Source organism: Polypterus senegalus, chromosome 12 (assembly GCF_016835505.1).
Source record: "Polypterus senegalus isolate Bchr_013 chromosome 12, ASM1683550v1, whole genome shotgun sequence".
Classification (NCBI taxonomy): Eukaryota; Metazoa; Chordata; class Cladistia; order Polypteriformes; family Polypteridae; genus Polypterus; species Polypterus senegalus.
The window spans coordinates 44,541,873-44,561,786 of NC_053165.1; the positions used below are offsets into that span (position 1 = coordinate 44,541,873).

At 36.7% G+C, this 19,914-nt stretch overlaps 1 protein-coding gene across 3 annotated transcripts in view; it reads right to left on the reverse strand.

Moving 5' to 3' along the window:
* The window catches only part of xpc (xeroderma pigmentosum, complementation group C), a 38,090-nt gene that overhangs the window by 15,323 nt on the left and 2,853 nt on the right, over positions 1–19,914 (reverse strand). Inside the window, exons 1-8 of one of the 3 annotated variants that reach the window (XM_039771016.1) lie at positions 7,269–7,370; positions 7,053–7,084; positions 6,505–6,536; positions 6,309–6,429; positions 3,953–4,037; positions 1,326–1,483; positions 412–532; positions 217–306 (exon numbers count right to left, since the gene is read on the reverse strand). In XM_039771016.1, coding sequence (XP_039626950.1) covers positions 217–306; positions 412–532; positions 1,326–1,483; positions 3,953–4,037; positions 6,309–6,429; positions 6,505–6,536; positions 7,053–7,084; positions 7,269–7,289 — 660 coding nt within the window. In that variant the 5' untranslated portion in view covers positions 7,290–7,370. Of the gene's footprint in view, positions 1–216; positions 307–411; positions 533–1,325; positions 1,484–3,952; positions 4,038–6,308; positions 6,430–6,504; positions 6,537–7,052; positions 7,085–7,268; positions 7,373–10,457; positions 10,588–19,914 lie in introns of those variants that run through there. The other 2 variants (XM_039771015.1, XM_039771017.1) reach the window with 2 other exon arrangements.

The window sequence follows — 19,914 nt, forward strand, 5'->3', positions numbered from 1 at the left end:
TTGATATGTTTTTTTAGATTATAATTCTCCCTAATTTAAATTGTACTGTAGAATTCAACAATTAATAAATATTAAATCACCCATACCCCTTCCATTTGATTAGACTCACAATGCATTTTGTATGCTACATTAAATCACCACTCACCAACCAAAATCACAAAACAAAGTGTGCACACAGCAAAGCTAACATTATCCTCCACATGCTGACTTCGTTACCTTGCCAGGCAGACTCTTAATTGAAATTGGCTGTAGGGAAATCACTAGGCGGCAGAATAAACGTAATGCACGGAGAATAATTAAGAAAATCTGAAAAAGAAAAAATAATAAATATAGAGGCAGAATGACTGTTCTCACTGTGGGATGGGAAACAAAAGCGCAAGATTGCTGGAAAGTTTTAGGAACAACACATACATGAGTCATCTCCTCAGTATCTCTTGCAGCAAACTGTGCAAACCTCTTCTCCAGGCGTACTTGAAGGTTTTCATTCTCGTCGAGTGATAAATGTGGGTTAAGGGCAAAAGCAGAGGTAAACCTGAGAGAAACAGTTGACAGTGGCTTATACAATAGGAGTGAACAATGGTGATGACACAAATTACAAAATCTCCACTCAGGATAGCAATATCAACAACTAGAAAAGAAGCATTTTTCATCAGTTTAAGGCAGATTTTGCAGAAAAGCAACAGCTTCTCAGAACAGCACACAATGAGAAGAAGCTCCAGTTTACCATTGCATGCTAGCTCTTAATTTTTACTTCTCGGTTTGTTCTAGTCTAATCCATCTAGACTAGCCTAGTCAGTCTTGAGTTTTCTGCATCTGCTGTGCCTGTGAATTTCTAAACAATGTCTATTAGAAGACCTGGAAAAAGACTTTGTAATTATTTAATGTTTTTTAAGAAGTGATTTTAAATAGAGGCCAGTATAATACAAAAGTCTCAGATGTTAGTGAATTAATGTTCTTACTTTGTTATTTTTTTATGACTAGATTGTGTTTTATTATTGCATTTTGCTCTTTAAATACCTAATTCAGAAAACTGGGAACTAGAAAATAAGAATGACGCATAGCTAAATTTACATATGAAACATAACCAATTTTTTCTATATATTCCAATCTACAGTACATTGATTTTGTACTGACAAATAAACACCATTTGGGATGGTCACTCCAAGTTAATCGTAAAATTGACCATTCCTTGCAAGAGGAAATACTAAATTAAGTAAATTAATGAACTAAAAGAAACAATTTTCAGCAATACTGTTCAAGTCCTACATCAACAATCTGTCAAATACACGCAAAACTGGAACAATGTCTGTATTACCAGCACTTACCACTTAGCCAAATTCAACAAGATGAATAAATCCATCTTTTCTGGCACATATTGAGTGAATCTTGCAGGTATTATAGACAAAGCAATGGCATGAAGGTCGGGTTCATTACAGACTCGATTCCTAAAGAAACCATTGGCTAAAAGGCACAACACATGGACCTGTTAGGGAAAAGAGCACACATGTGAATAAAATAAAACATCTTCAAATTTGACATTATCATGAAAAATACATCCAACTTATATGATATATAGTATTCTGTAAGAACAATGGATCAAAAAGAGTTAGCTTTAATAATAATAATAATAAACTATTACAAAATATTCCCATCCGTCTTTATCAATGGTTACTTGCAAATGAGCAAGTTTTCATTTAGACTTCCTGCCAAATTAAGTAAGCTGTTATTTCCCAATCTCTGTGTTTTGGGATAATTGAAAAAGTTATAAAACTAAGTTTGGTAAATTTTTATTAAAATGTACTAAGCAGTTCTATTTTTATACTTTTTAACAATATTTTTATCCTAATTTTCCTAGAGCTCTTGTTATTTAATCCATTTTTTACTAATTAGTGGGTCTGATGCTGAAGTTATTGCAGCCTTCCATCATTCAGTGTTGTTTACTCAGCTGTCTGCTCTGCTTGTTTTTAATTGTCATTATTAGGATGCAATGGTGGAAGGAAACTACACAGGAAAAAGGCAAAATAATAGGAAAACAGCAAGAGAGAGGAAATCATTTAAGGCTATGGCAAACATAGAAATATTTCTAAATGTCTTATAAATGTAAAAATCATACTACTGTGCTTTTCTGAAAACACAATAAGAGAAGAGAAAAAAGACCATCTAATTAATTGGGATCAAATATTACCGCAGGTTGTGAATCTGGTAGGAATAGCAATCACAGTGGGTCCCCAAGGAACAAGTTTGGTTGCCACTGTCCTCCACTAAAGAATAAGCACACTTCCTGACTTGTTCTGCCCTTTAGGGGAGAAATGCTTTAGACGTTGGTTCCTGTGGTGGACAGGAGATCTCCCCCTATGTCTTGTGATTTAATGTTCTACACAAAGCTAATCAAGTAACAAGTCTGTTCAGTACAGCACAGCAAACATTCAAAGAAGTATCACTAGTTCTTGAAGGATAAGTTTGGTATTTTTTAAGTACAAGTCATTTCTTCACAATCATGGTATATATTAATTTGCCACATAAATCTGCATTCTAAACTTAAGTTTTTTTTTAAATTTTTTTAAATACCTTGTCTGGTTATGCAGCTTAGAATGGGGCTTAAGAATACACAAGTCCATAGGTGAATGTAAAAGCCTTAAAAGATACCGAATACATCGATTTTCAAAGCCAAAAATGTTAGAGAGTATTGATCTAATTCTTGACATTACACATATACAGTAATCCCTCCTCAATCACGGGGGTTTCGTTCCAGAACCCCCCGCGATACATGAAAATCCGTGAAGTAGAAACCATATGTTTGTAAGGTTATTTTTATATATTTTAAGCCCTTATAAACTCTCCTACACTGTTAACATTATTAGAGCCCTCTAGACATGAAATAACACCCTTTAGTCAAAATTTTGAACTGTTCTCCATGACAAGACAGAGATGACAGTTCTTTCTCACAATTAAAAGAATGCAAATATATCTTTCTCTTCAAAGGAGTGCGCGCATCAGGAGCAGAGAATTTCAGAGAGAGAGAGAGAGAGCTCGCTAAGAAAAGCAAATAATCAAAAAATCAATACGTGCTTTTGTGCTTTTAAGTATGCAGAAGCACCGCATTAAAGCTGCATTTTTTAGAGGAGCGTCCGTATCCTCTAGGCAAACAGCTTCTGTGCAAACTGCCCCTCTGCTCACACCCCCTCCGTCAGGCAGAGAGAGTCATAGAAAAGCAAACAATCAAGCACCGTGCGGGAAGCATATCTTATATCATTGAGTTTTAGTTAATATGTAATACATGCTCTGATTGGGTAGCTTCTAAGCCATCCGCCAATAGCGTCCCTTGTATGAAATCAACTGGGCAATCAAACTGAGGAAGCATGTACCATAAATTAAAAGACCCATTGTCCAGAAATCCGAACCAGTGAAAAATCCATGATATATATTTAGATATGCTTACATTTAAAATCCGCGATAGAGTGAAGCCGCGAAAGTCGAAGCGCGATATAGCGAGGGATTACTGTATTACAAAATGGCATATCATGATGTTTTAAGAAGGTAAAGGAACAAAAAGCAAAATATTTTTGTGGGATTCAACCATTTTATAAGAGCATTGGCTATACATTTTACTGCGCCAACTACCCCCTTCATCTTCCTCTGCATAACTTCACCTCATAAAGTCAATGCCTGTTATTGACATTATTGAATGCTTCTGCGCAGATGTTAATTAATATACTGTATTATCTCTCCTGTAGGCTAGGCTGAAAGAACAGACAAGGTATTTTTAAAATATATAAAATAGTGCTTCACTCCAGAGCATAATTTTATTGTGGCAGATTAATATACACTATGATTTTCAAGAACTAACATTGACTTAAAAAAAATATCAGACTTACCTTTTAATGTTGTGTTATTTTATAGAGCAAACTATAGAGGCAGGGAATGTAATTGTAATCAAAATTTTTCCTTATACCTTATGAGTGTCCACTTGCAAGTCTTTGCTGAAACGATTCATCATTCTCCTTAAGTATGTTTCAAATTCTGCCTTCCTTTTTTCCCTATTTAGAAAACACACCTTAGGTTATTATTTGATAAAAGTAATTAATTTATTTTACATATCCTGTATATTCCCTTAACAGACTATAAAGAACTGGGGCTCAAACCAGCAACTCTATAGAACCAAGCCTAGTTACATCATTAGTTAATCAGAGACCACACTCATTCTTATGGGCCCAGTTCACAGCCACCAATCAAGTTAATCAGCATATATACAGGATGTCATTAGAAAATTAAGGCACTCCATGAATACTGTTACCAGATCGGGATTCTAACCCATGTTAGAGCAATAAGGGAACACCACCAGCCATCTTGCAGCTCACAGTGATAATTACAGATAATAATTACAAAACATTTTTCAAAGTGATACAAAATAACAATCAATAATGTTTTAGAATGTACCTGTACATGAAACACTAAAACTTATAAACAACAATGGATGTGAGAGAAATTCACCCAGTTTACTTGCTTAAGTTGTTAACTTAAGGGTCATTTATGCATCACGCTTAGAATGCACACGCATCATGGCTGCTATGCGTTCCCAGCGTTCATTTGATGTATCCTCTGAGTGCTTCCGCAGAAATTAACGTGACGTGTGCACAAGTTGCACTATCAGCAGAAAGTCAGGGGGCGCAGTGTGATAAAAGTCAGAACGTGACGTCAGAGTCTCTGTTTACTACCTACATGTGACAGAAAGCCGCTTTGATGTTTAATGAATGGTTCAACGTGGTGAAGCAAATGCCGACATACAAATGCATTCGTGGTGCTTTTATATTCAAGCGTTACATATTCCCCAATGTAATGACATGATACATTTTAAAAGTCTCACATACAGTATCATCTTCTGTGCTCTCTTTTTTTTTTTAATGCACCTTCACAAGAGCATCAGAAAGTATGGCAGCATATTTGAGCCATAGGGAAAAAATTAAGGACATGGTGAAAAGGTTTATTTTGTGATTAAAGTGGAAATTTCGGCTTTAATCTTGAAATGTCCACTTTAACCTCGTAGTTTACTTTATCATTAAAGTTGACCGTCGTAAACGTCATCTTAAAACGGACCCAGTTGTTAATCACTACGTGCTTCAGGGGCTTCCTCCTGACCTGACAGCAGCGGCTAGCAGCAATAAATCACCACACAGAACACATTAAATTTACAGTATGGCATTCCAACTCTCTGCACATTTGGACTCTTTAGATTTATACTTGATATCACATTCATGATGAAATGCTTTAAACTATGTATGTTACATTTTACAGATAAATCGTTAACTTATAATTAACGTATAATTACACATATGGGGGCAGCATGGTGGCTGTGTCTCTCAGGGAGTCACGTTGCTGGTGTTCCCTGCCTGGAGTTTACATGTTTTCCTGGTGGTTTTCCACAGTGTACTCCAGTTTCCTTCCAAAGATATGGAGATTTGGTGATTTGGTAATGCTAAAATGATGCTAGTGTATGTGAGTGCTTGTATTCACCTTGCGATGAGCGGATGCCCCGTCCAAGGATTGTTTCTGCCTTATGCCCAATGCTAGCTGGAATGAGTGCATCCCTGGATTGTGGATTTAATCATTAAAAGTACTTTTCAGAGATATTGCGGCAAGGTGTCCTCGGAATTTAATGGGTGTTTCAGGCAATTCGTAACACAGCGAAGCCGAACCTGTTCTCACCGCGCTGACATCTTGCACTGCCAACTGGTGGACTCTACCAGATTTATGTATAGTATGCGCGCAAGTATAAACAGTACAACACTTGCGTAAAAGTAGCATCCACTGGAGCACGTGTTACGTCGCGTGAAGTATAAACATGGCCATTAGAATGATGCATAATTGCAATTCCAATGGTTAGATGTGCAACCAAAACAGTATTAACTGCAAGTCATTTTAGAATTACTTCTCTTATAGCAGCACAAATATATGTGCATACATTTAATCATTTAATATGATAACACTAATAAAAGGTCTCAGATAAACACATTTAAACTTGCACAGATACACCTAAGTCACCAATATCTTGTTTAAACCTTTGAGATATTTGAATAATTTTAAGCATTTGAAATAAAACTGTGTGGTGAGAACCGTATTTTCTTTCTTCTTCTCAGAGCTCACTTACACTGAATCCAAATTTTCCAACATATGCCAATTATTTATTTATGCAAGAGATGCATGGTATAGAGCGATGTTGTCAGTGGTTTTTATTGACTGTCTAAAAGTGTTAATTCCACATCCTTAACTAATTAAAATAAGGTTCCACAATCCCATGTTTTTCTCTTTACCTCTTCTGTCTTTTTCTTGCCTGCTCTGGAGTCTCAATTTCAATTTCTACTGGCTTTGAAGGCAGGACTGGTTCAGAAAGAGCTGAGACACCAGATTCAAAAGACACTGGCTCAGTTAATTCTAAAAAATAAATACATACATAAGCAAATAAATAAGCAACACATATATTGAGAAATTCTTTACAGGAATACTCACCCAACATGCTTACTGTTGTGTTGGATTTGTATCTGTAATATTAATCATTGTTGTTTACTATCATTCATATCCACAGAAATTTATTTTAAGTTACATTTTGTAAAAAGTTACAGTTCACTAAAGAATTGCTAAACTAAGCACTTTGTCTGGGGGGACACCACATATATTTAGCATATGATTTGCTTGCGCAGTGACCATTCTAACTTGCGCTCTCTCATTTTGGATCTTATTTAGTGCAAGAAACTTGTAGTGATAGCAAACAAAAAAAATAATTTCATGTTTACATGCAGAATGTAGAGAAAAACAGTCTATGATATAAAAGATGCCAATACAGGCCAATGCTGTACAATGGCAAATAATGTGAAAAACATCCATAGGGGAAAAAATCTGGATATCAGTTAATGAAGTCACATACAGTATACAAAATGTGCAAAATACATGCTTTTTTGCTAAAATATGGTCAAAAAGATACTCCCAGAATAATCAGCGCACATCACAAACAGGAAACTAAAGCCTCATAGGAGTGACTTTTTGAATTGAAGACCCACCTCATCATCCGTTGGTCAAAAGTCTCTCCATTCTGCATGAAAATATGAAAGTAAAAATTTTTCTCAGCCGTCACTACAAACTACATGGGGTCAGTAACATAAAAAATACAATTTTTATGTGGAGTATTCCAATAAATAGGCAATACTTCATTCATAAAAAACAGATGTACATATTGTATATTTGAATAAAAAAAGAGACAGTATTAAGATGAGCACCTTCAACTTCTTGCCACTCATCTTCGCTCTCCTCTTCCTCCTCCTCAGCTTTCAAACATGGTTCCTCACCAGAGCTGTTATCACCATGATCAACTGTACTAAAACTGAAAAATAAATACATGTAAAATTTACTTTGTTAATAACCACACCACACAAATAACAAAGCTAATTTAAAATAAAAACTGAACGCAACTTTGCCTGAGGGCTCATACAGCTGAAAAGATTACAAAGTTGAAAAACATAAACATCAGGCATTATGAATTACTACATGCAGCAATTGTACTACGGACACATGACGATAGACTTTGCAAATTTTTGAATGCAATGCAATCATACCAGCTAAGTACTATCATCCCCTTCTGAAACTCAACAGAGAAAAAAAAAGCGACTAAAAGAGTAACAATGTAACCCGTAAACAGATTGTATTCACTTTGCAAACTGCAAAAAAAAACTTTATGAAATACATCGCTTAGCTGTTTGATGCATATTACAATCTACACAACTGTATATAATAAAATGCTAAGGTCTGTGAGTGTCCGGTCCTTGAGTGTCTGTGATCAAAAGAGGAGATGCGAGTGTGAGAAGGTTTGACACGAGAAGGAATAAAAGCAGAGGAGGCACGCTGAGAGTCACCTTCAAACTCTGAAATTCAAAGACGGAAGTGCAAAAGTGGAAAAGACGCAAACAGGGCACCTCGAAATGAGTCTGAGAAGCAGGCTTTACAGGAACACACTCAACAGAGGGAGCACCAGTCAAGAGAGGTTCAGATACGTAAGGTTACGGAGTAAGTTGCTGAAAGTAGATGTAGGGCAAGAGGTATAAATATTTTAAAATGTATTCTATTAACTGTCTTCCACAGGTAACGTGGTGTTCCTGTAGGGGGCAATGGCTCCCTAGTTGGAATAAGTTCTTTTGTAATTGCGGCGTTTAAGTAACCAAAAACTATATAGATATGATATTAAAAGGTGATACCTCTCCCATAGTGATACGGTGGTAAGGGATCACCTAAGAGAAAATAACAGCTTTTTTAAATGATGATTTACGCCGCATTACAGACAAAGGAAGCCCAGTTGGCATGACAATTACCAAGGTGCGATCTTGATGTATACAGTCTGCCATTTTTCGTCGCTGTGTTTGGGAGGGTTTTCAGGACGGATGACGATATCGCCCATCCGTCCATCGGCTTCAAAGTGTTTGGCTGCTGTCCAAGTCTTTTATACTGGTTTCTCCATGTGCAGGCCCTTACTTAGGTTCCAAACAAGGTAAGAAGATTTTGTGCTGACTTTTAACTGAGGACATAATAGTATACATCTGTTTTTAGGCTGACTATACATTCCTCCAGCTGTCTTTGTCTATCTAGTCCTATGCTTGGCCCAGCAATTCTAAATGCTGAGCTCTTTTGTACTAAATCTGGTTCAGCTATGCATGTATAAAGAAAAGAAAAAATGATTTAAAATGTCTGCACAGAGACAGTGACATTAAACTTAATATTCTAACAAACTTATTATAACACGTGGCTAATATATTAATATAAATATAGGTTGTTTCTATTCGGAAATGTGATGAAATTAATAAATCCTATTCTTTCTGAATTCCTTCTGGGAAAAAAATGTACTTCACCTTGTGAAATCTCATAAGATGAAAGAAGAGAATGAAACTGGTACAATACTGGGTGTCCCAAAAAGAATATCGGAGTTTTAAAGAGCTGTAGCTTGGCGCCCATTCATCGGAGACTGCAGAGCAACCTAGTGGCGTCTTGAGGAATTAATCTAGTTTTATTTTGTTGCCGGTAGAAGGTGCTAGTGCTTATCAAAAAGCTAAAAGTGTGTTGTTTTGATTAGTTACATTTACAGTGGATGGCTATGCCACAACAAAAAGCTTTTTGCGTTTGCGAATTCGCCAGAACTCAATCGGTTGTTACTGTGCAGCGGACATTTCATCAAAAATATGGGACTGACCCTCCAAATGATAACAACATCCGTCGATGGTAACGGCAATTTCGCGATACTGGGTGTATCTGCAAAGGTAAAAGCACTGGGCGACCTTGAACTTGGAGCCCATCGAAATCAGTTCGACAAGCAAGTCATGAGTTACAGATACCAAAGTAAGTGTATGGAGAATTCTCCGATGCTGGTTGGTTATGAAACCGTATTGTCTGCAGTTGGTTCAGGCCCTTAGATGAGGGGATAAGTCGTGTCGAGTTGAGTTTTCAACTTTCATCCAGCAAAATTTGGAGATGAATGACAATTTTTGTTCCTCGATTATCTTCAGTGATGAGGCCACGTTTCACATTAGTGGGAAGGTAAATCGTCATAATGTACGAATTTGTGGTGAAGAAAACCCTCATGCAGTTATCGAACATGAACGAGACTCCCCCAAGACTAACGTTTTTTGCACGATTTCCAAGTCGAAAAATTTACAGGCCTTACTTTTTTGAAGAAACCACAGCCTGGTCCGTCCATCTCCTTGCACCAGGTGACTTCCATCTCATTGTAACTGATTTTAATGTGCTAAGCGATGGAACATTTTGGCTATTGTATATAGTCACCCAAGTTCATCTGGGTGGTGATGGATGTTTTTGTGTCACAGTGAAGTAAATGGTATGAACAAGCCTGGAAACCAGCAGAATGGGCGATGTTTGACCAAGTTTTTGTTTTGGTTTTAAATGTACTAATCTTTGCATAAACCTATTAACGTACAGCATGGTGTCACCTACAAAAGCATTTGTATATGCATGTGTGCACTCATCAGCAATATGTGATACAGTTTGAAAATAAGTTTAAAAGCATTGTCTACAAATGTGAATAAGCTGGAGCAAATCTGTTGAAAAAAATAATTTAAATATCCCTCTTGTTCAAACTGACCACAAGCGAGGTAAAACTGTTACTGGGGCAAAAGGTGGTTCAACATATTTAACTTACTAACCTCAAAATAGCTATCAAACAACTAATAACTCTTTAAAATGTTTATCCTTGAACATGTAAACTTCTAATAAACAAACAAGTATAATTCTGAACCCTGCAACATTTTAAAACATTTAAATAGTCACATTCTAAAATGTGGATATGTTGTCCAGAGTAAATCATAACTCGGTCCACAAGAATACAATTTTGATTTTTAACCCATGTCCACCATGCTGCTTGCTCTGCTTTAGCATCTTACAATTCAATTTACAACAACATGCCATACCTGATGATTTGCATCTGATCTAAAATCTGGGAGTTCATTTCAGAATCCTCCTTCTTTGGTTTACTTGTTAGTTCTCTGGCCACCCTGGAGTTCTTTCTGCCTTGTTTAGCTCCGACAGTCACTTTGTTATCTACATCAAATTATTGAACAGATACATTTTTATTACAGAGTAGATCTATAATGTGACCATGATAGGGCCTTTCTAAACAATACAGACAATTAAGAAACTGACAAGCAAGAATGTCACATGAGGAGGTATATCATCTTTAATTATATAAAACACAGCCAACACTCCTGTTCTTACCCCCACAGAAGATATGGTAGGAAATTACAATGGACCTTTTTGCTCTTCTTGCTGCTTTTTATTTATTTGTTTTAGTTACCTCCACTCCAAATTATGAAAAATTACTTTCTTTAAATACACCCTTTCTTATGTTACATGGCACAATGAAGCTAAGCTGTGTTTTCGCAGTTACAAAAACACCAAGTCTGTGATGATTTTCAAACCCACGGCACTGGTGCTAGGCCTAGTCTTCTTTGCAGTCAGTTTGTTATATCGCACCACCAGTTGAAATGGTGAGCTCTTTTGTGAGCTGACAGCACATATAAGCTCACAAACAGTGAAGAACAAGAGTAGATGCAAGGAAAGAAGGAAAGTGAGCATTTTGGACTGTGCAAACAGATACTTATTGAGCCAGCCCATGTTTGTTTGTTTGTTTAAAAAAAAAAAAAAGCTGCACCAAGATTACAGCTGAACTGTACATACTGTACCCAGGTGCTGGGCTTAACTACGGTATGCAAATTCAAGTTGATTAGCTGTCAAAGTTACAGTAGGTGAACTTGTGACACCTTTGTGATGCAACTTTCTGTAATTCCAAGTTGAGCTGTTTGACACCCTCAGAGAAAAATACATTCAGCTCCTGCAGTTGTTACATTTTTCCAGTTCTCTAACTAGAAGTCATTTAGTTTGAGGCCAGTTTAAGGTACGTAATAAATGCAATGTACAGTAGACTATACTGTATAACTCGTCAACAGTAGCACACTGCAGGTTGAGAAAACACAGCCTGTGAGTACAGTGGGAGTATTAATGCTGTAGTTGTCGATCATACTCTTTGTGTTGGGTAAGGATTACACCATCTTGAATGCATTGTACAAATGCAGTAATGTAATAAAAATAATTTAAAAATCTGTGTCTGGGCTATCTCAGTGTCACAAGTTGTGAAGAAAAAGAGCATTACGAGCTCATAACTTGTAACTTTTAAAAGAAACCAATTTGCATGGTGCTGAGTGCCAAGACAGTGCATTTCAAGAGACAATGTAATATATACTTAGAATTCAACACAGGTGGCATTAATCACTTTATTTGTAATTTAAACTCATCTTTATTTAGCCCATATTTTTAGGAATTGCAGTAAAATGTTTTTCAGTCTAAATAAATCAAGCGGACAAAATTAGCCTTTAGTAAGAATTTTGTACTGACATGGATATCAAAAGCACCTCATTTTATAGCATTAATTTCCTGTCCAGTTCTCCTTTGAAAAATTAAACACAGACTGTAGAGTTACGCTTTTATGATGTTTGGGGTCCCCATGTCTGTTTGCAGTTAGATGGGTATCACTAGCATTAAAAGTTTGATGAAATTCTTAACTTCTTTGGGAGTGTTCATACTTTAGGCCAAGTTAGAAAAGTCAACTTAAGAGTTAGACATTCCAGAGAACTGGTTTACTCCAATAAACCTTTATAACAAACTAGGTGAAATTCCCAGGAGGAAAGTAAAGTGTTTTTTTTTTAATTGTTAGAGAAAAATATAATTATAAAAAAAAACAACTTTAAAAATAAAAATAAATTAACAAACAATGAAGACTCACTAATGTGCCTGTCTTGTGGTCTTGTATGCATGTTATCATCCAGTTGACGCTCTGAACCGGCCAACTCTATTTAATTTCAAAAGCAACAGGGGCGCAGTGGTGCTCAAACATAAAGAATGCTGGCAATCACTTCCAGATCACCTTCTGGTGCTCGTTCCATGTGTCAACTGGACGATAACATGGATACAAGACGGCACGATCACCCCTCCACCCATATATATATATATATATATATATATATATATATATATATATATATATATATATATATATATATAAATATGATTGTCTTAAATATATCATTATGTTTTATTAAATAATCAATAATAGCAAACATGCAAAACTTTGACCAATATAAGACTTGGAATGAAATAAAACAATGCTAAGATTATATCATGTAATCAACTTCTAGAATCACATTGCAGAGCAGCAATGAGATCTGAATCAAGGCAATAGATATTTCCATAGTCCAAACCAACTGACAATTTTTGAAAGCTCTTCAGTTGCCTACATTTGGCAACTATCAATTATAGGAGTGCCATCCTACTAAAGAAGAAGAGTCTCTGATGATCCAGGAGCTGATGGGATTGTCTAATATGCCCTGATCAACCTAAATAAAATTTGTCAAGTCTGAATATGAATGTTACATAAAAAGGTTCTAAAAAATATTAACACCTATTTGATAACAAAACACATGTCTTTAAACAACTGCACATTCTTGACATTTATTTACATACTATTAATATATTAAGCCCGTGGGTGGATGGTCCCACTGCTTGATCTTTCAAAGAGTCATTCCATCCAACAAAAATATGTAGAATTATTTCATGTGTACCCTAAATGAGACTGTTCAATATCATACCCTTGGTTTGCTGTTATTGCTATTACTGCATTAAGACTTGTTATGCTTGTTTTGGACACATCTTTAACACCATCACCTGGGTTTATTATCTGGGGATATCATCTTAATGCACTAAAATTGATGAAGATTATATGTATATGTGTATGTGTATGTGTATGTATATGTATATATATATATATATGTATGTATATATATATATGTATATATATTAAGTGCAAAATTCTTTTCTTTTTTTTTTTTTTTTTTTTCTTTTTCCTCTTTTAAAGACTATATTGGTAACAGATATCTCTATCTTTTAACCTTAAAGCGCCACTGCATGGGGGCTTGATGTGCTTTGGACGTGCTCTGTCTCTGGGTATGTCAGAGGACTGGGACTGCATGAAGTGGGTTTTAGCCTCACCTGGGGAGGCAAAAAGGAGGGTGGGGGTTAAGGGGAAGAGAAAGAGAGCAGGCTTGATCTATATCTAATCTATCATCTCAATCTTTATAATTATAACTATCAACGTAATAATAAGCTGCATGGCAACAACTCTTGGGGGAATAGGAAATTAAGACCTAAACTATTTCACTTCCAGTTAAGACTATAATATGACACCAAAAACTCAGAATCAGTGTCTCCATGATGGGACAGTTAACTTCGTAAGCTGGAATGTTAAAGGCCTGAATCACGAATTAAAGAGAAAGAAAGTACTTTCTCACCTAACAGGTCTAAATGCTAAAATAGTATTTTTACAGGAAACCCACTTACTAAGTAAGGATCAGTTCCGGCTGCAAAAGACTGGACTGGCCAAATGTTCCATTCTAGTTTTACAAAGAAAACTAGAGGGGTGGGAATTCTCATACATAGAACAGTACCATTTGTAGCATCAGATGTAGTATTGGATCCTGAAGGGAGATATGTGATGGTCATGGGAGACTTATCTAACTGTAAAATGATTTTGATAAATGTTTATGCACCTAATGTTGATGATAAGGAATTTATACAAAATTTATTTGCATCCATTCCCAATCTGAACACTCATAAACTTATAATGGCTGGGGACTTTAATTGTGTTCTAAATCCACTTTTAGATAAGACTTCCTCCACAGGGGAACGCAACTAACACCGCAAAGATAATTACAAAGTTTATAACTGATCACAACTTATCAGATCCCTGGAGGTTTTAAACCCAAATTCAAGAACATATTCTTTCTACTCACCAGTACATCATTGCTACTCAAGGATTGATTACTTCTTTATAGATAATAACTTCTTGCCTAAGATTAAATCTTGTAAATACGATGCTATTGTTATTTCAGACCATGCTCCGATGATCTTGGAGCTGAAATTACTAAGCCCCATACACTCACCCGCAGATGGCGTCTCAATCCGCTTCTATTAGCTGGCGAGAATTGTACTGAATTTATATCCAAACAAATTGAATTCTTTCTAGAGACAAATACATCCCCTGAGATCTCTGCAGGAATACTCTGGGAAACTCTTAAGGCCTTCTTAAGAGGACAGATTATCTCATATCTTTCCCACAGAAATAAATCCGAAGCGAAGAAAGTAGCAGAGATAAAAGCGAAATTACTAAAATAGATGAAGAACATGCCAGACTACCAAGCGAGACTCTACATAAGAGGAGGCAGGCTCTACATTCAGAATTAAACCTCTTGACAACTAAAGAAACCGAACAACTAATTTACAAATCCAGACATCATTATTATGAACATGGAGAAAGCTAATAAGCTTTTAGCGCAACAAATTCACAAGCAAGATGTGCAACGCAATCTCGTAATTACTAACACTAACGGAGATAAAATCATCGAACACAAAAATATAATGTACACTTTTAGAGACTACTATAAATCCCTATATACTACTGAGTTTAAAGAAGACAATATACAATCTAATGCATTTCTGGATAAATTACAGATACCACAAATTGACGCTATTAGTGTGGAGGAGCTCGATAAACCTCTGTCATTATCAGAATTACTGGATGCTATAAAGTCACTCCAAGGTGGAAAAGCAGCAGGCCCTGACGGCTACCCTGCAGAGTTTTACAAGAAATTCTCCGCTCAGCTAGCTCCCTCCTATTAGCAACATTTACAGAAGCCAGAGATAACCAATCTCTTCCACAAACCTTTCGCCAAGCACTAATCACTGTCTTTCCAAAACAAAATAAGGACTTATTACAATGTGCATCATACAGACCAATTTCACTTCTGAATAACGACGTTAAAATACTCTCTAAAATCATAGCTAGAAGGATGGAGAAAGTGCTCCCTCAGTAATATCACAAGACCAAACTGGATTTATTAGGGGCCGACACTTATCTTCAAATCTTCGACGCCTGTTTAATGTAATATACTCACCAACTAAATCAAACACCCCAGAAATATTATTATCATTGGATGCAGAAAAAGCATTCGACATGATTGAATGGAAATACCTTTTACTATTTTGGAGAAGTTTGGGTTTGGCCCAACATTTGTGCATGGATTAAATTACTGTATACTAACCCAGAAGCTTCAGTTTGCATCAATAACATTTGCTCAGACTACTTTAAACTAGAGCGTGGCACAAGACAAGGATGCCCTTTGTCACCACTGCTGTTTGCAATTGCCATTGAACCACTGGCAATACATTGTCGAAATACTGATCAGATAAAGGGGATTAGCAGAGAAGGACTGGAACAGAAAATCTCATTATATGCAGATGACATGGTACTGTATATATCGGACCCAGAAAATTCTGTGCCTGCAGTCTTAGCAGCACTCACAGAATTTCAAAAGCTCTCTGGTCTCAGAATTAATCTGAATAAAAGTGTACTCTTTCCGTGAATTCGCAAGCATATAATATTAGATTAGACACCCTTCCTTTTATCATTGCAGAACAGTTTAAATACCTCGGGGTAAACATCACAAGTAAACATAAAGCTCTTTATCAACAAAATTTCGTGTCTGCATGGAAAAAATTAAACAAGACTTGCATAGATGGTCAACCCTTCATCTCACACTAGCTGGAAGAATTAACACTGTTAAGATGAATATTCTTCCTAAGCTCCTTTTTTTATTTCAAAACATACCAATATACATTAATAAATCGTTCTTTAAGCAATTAGATTCAACAATAACCTCATTTATTTGGAATTCTAAACATCCACGCATCAAAAGAGCGACCTACAAAGACAAAAGGCAGAAGGCGGCATGGCTCTACCTAACTTCCAGTTTTATTACTGGGGCAAATATACAGTCGATAAGAACCTGGACACAAATAGAAGAACATACACAGGCATGGACCGCAATAGAAGTAAAATCCTGCAGTACTTCTTTGTATTCCTTGCTTTGTGCTCCAATAAACACACGTTATCGGCAATACACTAATAACCCAATTGTGCTCCACTCACTTAGAATCTGGAACCAATGTAGAAAGCATTTTAAGACGGAGAAGCTTCTTTCTGTGGCACCCTGCAAAAGAACCACCTCTTTCAACCCTCACAAACATATGCAGTTTTAATATCTGGAAAAATTTGGAATTAACTTGCTTAGAGATCTTTATATAGACAACGTCTTTGCATCCTATGAACAATTACATTCCAAATTTAACATTCCAGCTACAAATTTCTTTCACTATCTTCAAATCAGGAACTTTGTTAAACAGAACCTTCCAGATTTTCCTCATCTTGCACCCTCATCCACGCTGGAAAAATTATTGCTCAATTTCAAGGAGTTAGACTCCATCTCTACAATATATAAAATCCTTTTACAATCCCTTCCTTTCAAAGATCCAAGAGGACACTGGGAAAATGACCTCTCAATTAATATATCAGAAAAGGAGTGGAAAGTAGCAATGCAGAGAATTCACTCAAGCTCCATATGCAAAGCATACAATTATACAACTCAAAATTATATATCGAGCACATCTGTCTCGACTAAAACTCTCCAAAATGTTTCCAGGGCATGATCCAACCTGTGAACGCTGCAAAAGCCCCAGCCTCACTAGGTCACATGTTCTGGGCCTGCACCAAATTAACATTATTCTGGACAAAAATTTTTAATTACCTCTCAGACAGTCTTGGACTCACAATCCCTCCTAACCCATTAACAGCTGTGTTTGGGGTTCTTCCAGAGGGTCTTAAAGTGGAGAAAGACAAACAAATTGTGATTGCATTCACTACACTGTTGGCACGCAGACTTATTCTGATAAACTGGAAGAACCCAAACTCTCCTCTTTTAAGTCAGTGGGAAACTGATGTGTTATATTATTTAAAATTGGAAAAATCAAATACTCAGTTAGAGGATCTGTGCAGACTTTTTCAAAACATGGCAGGATCTAATCAGTAATATTTTGAAATGATTTATAAAGCACAGAGAATTTGTTGATTTAGGTATTTTTTAAAAGCCTTAAATTTTACACCGTTTGGCTTGCTCTCTCTCTCAAGGGTGGGGATCGATCTGTTCTTAGCATAATTCTTTTTTTTTTTTTTTTTGTAAAAATTGATTGCTATGTATTGATTGTAATAAAATTAATAAAAAAAAAAAAAAATTAAAAAAAAGAATGGAAGTATCAATTCTGCATACAAAAAAAAAAAAAAAGTTATGTAATTAAAGATTTTCAAAATAAAAAGGTGAAATGTTCAGTTCTGTAGTAATTCTGCACTGGTGTTTTTCTCAACGTTAACAAAAACTGTCAAATTGTCATTTTCTTTTTCTTACATACTTTTACTGTGTTTATGACTGTAGTACAAACAGCTTTATGTAAACCAAATTAAAAATTAAAAAGAATCCACTCATGTTAAAAGATATTTACACAGAATTCATCATCATCACCAGGGGCCTCATGCATAACGCTGTGCGTAGAATTCACACTAACACATGGCATAAGGACAAAAGCGGAAATGTTCGTACGCACAAAAAAATCCAGATGCATAAATCTGTGCGTTCACCAAATTCCACTACATATTTCCTGGTCAGCGTAAAAAAAATGACGCACGTGCTGCCACTCCCAAACTCCTCCCAGAATTGAGCCTCTTTGAATATGGAAATCAATATAAATAGCCCTTAAGATCAGCGTTCTGCAAAAAGGCAATGGCAAAAGCACGGGGAAAAATAGAAGTGGAGGCAAGGAAATACTTACTCTTTGTTGGTTTAAACCGTGGTATAAACAACAAAAGAAAGTTGATCGAGTGACAGAGTGTCGGAGAAACTTGAAAGCTCAAGTTCACAAAGTCACACAGTGCCCAAAATAAAAAAGAAGCTGTCAGATATCAAATTCGCTGTGAAAAGGCAAGTCGTTTCCCACCGTTCGAGTGTCATATGAAAGCTTATTTGGGTACAGAGAAAAAAAGAAAAGGGGGCATAGTGGGGAAAAAGCTCACTATGTCAACTTTAATCTTGACATTTCCACTTTAATCCCCTATTTATTTTGTCACTAAAGTAGAAAATCATAAACTTAATCTTAAAATCGATTAATTTACTAGTTTCTCAAATCCCGATGTAACTAAAGTAGCCTGTTAAATGCTTTGTTTTGTATTTGTTCTTCTATGTGCTCTATGTGTGTGAATCACTATGTGTTTCTTAAACGGGATTTCTCTTCCTCTGACAGGACACATAATCCATTACATTTGTGATATTATAGCTTTCTGAATAATTAAAATACTGAGATGTATACTTGATATCATTTCAGTATTCACATATCAAATAAAGCATGTCATTAAACATGGGAACACGGTGGCGCAGTGATTGTGACAAACTAGCGCCCCATCCAGAGATTGTTCCTGCGCTGTGAGCGACTTTCGATGAAATCATTTATTGCAGCAGTACTCTTTCAAACATACTAACCCCCAATTCCTGTCCTTCCTTTTCTTTCTCCAATTACCCATTCACCACACAATCAGCTCAGTAATTGATGTTAAGCCATCTGTAAGCTTAGAACTCAGACTCTTTAAAACCTTTAAGGAACACTGAAATATCTTCGTAGTACATGTTTAACAATCTATCCATCTATCCTTCCAGTGTCGCGCCAGCCCCAGCAAGAATACAGTGCGAGGCAAGAACAATCCATGAATGGGGTCCTCACGTTTGTTTAAATATTAACAATATAGTTTATTTAAATGAAGTTAAAGTTTTATCTGTATAATATAATAAACATATTTTGCTGCATTTCATCTTAACAATGATATCGTCATCATATGTTGTGGTGGACGGCTGGGGGTGGTACCCAGCCGGGACGCCCAGGAGGACCGGAGGAGGTCTTGCGTCTCCTCCAGACCACGAGGGGTTGACTGCCCTGGTTGTTTTGGGGGCCATGGGTAGAGGGCTTGGAAGCCCAACCCTGTAGGGGCCCGTGGTCAACGCCAGGGGGTGCCCCAATGCCTTGGGAGCCCTGGACCTAGGCACTTCCGCCACACCAGGAAGTGCTGGGGGGAAAAGGAGCAGGAACACCTTGAGGACTTCCGGTTACACAGCTGGTGCTTCTGCCACACGGGAATGTGTCGGCGGAGGCTCCTCAGGAAGCACCTGGAGCCCATCCGGGCGTGCATAAAAGGGGCCGTCTCCCTCCATTCGACAGCAAGAGTCGGGTGTAGGTGGACGGAGCTCGGAGGAGAGGAGTGGAGGCGGTCTGAGGACTGAGCAAGGCATTATTGTGTGGCCAGGACTTGAAGGGGTGATTGGTGCTGCGGCACTGGGTTTGTGCACTTACGACTGTACATAATAGCTGTAAATAAACGTGTGTGTG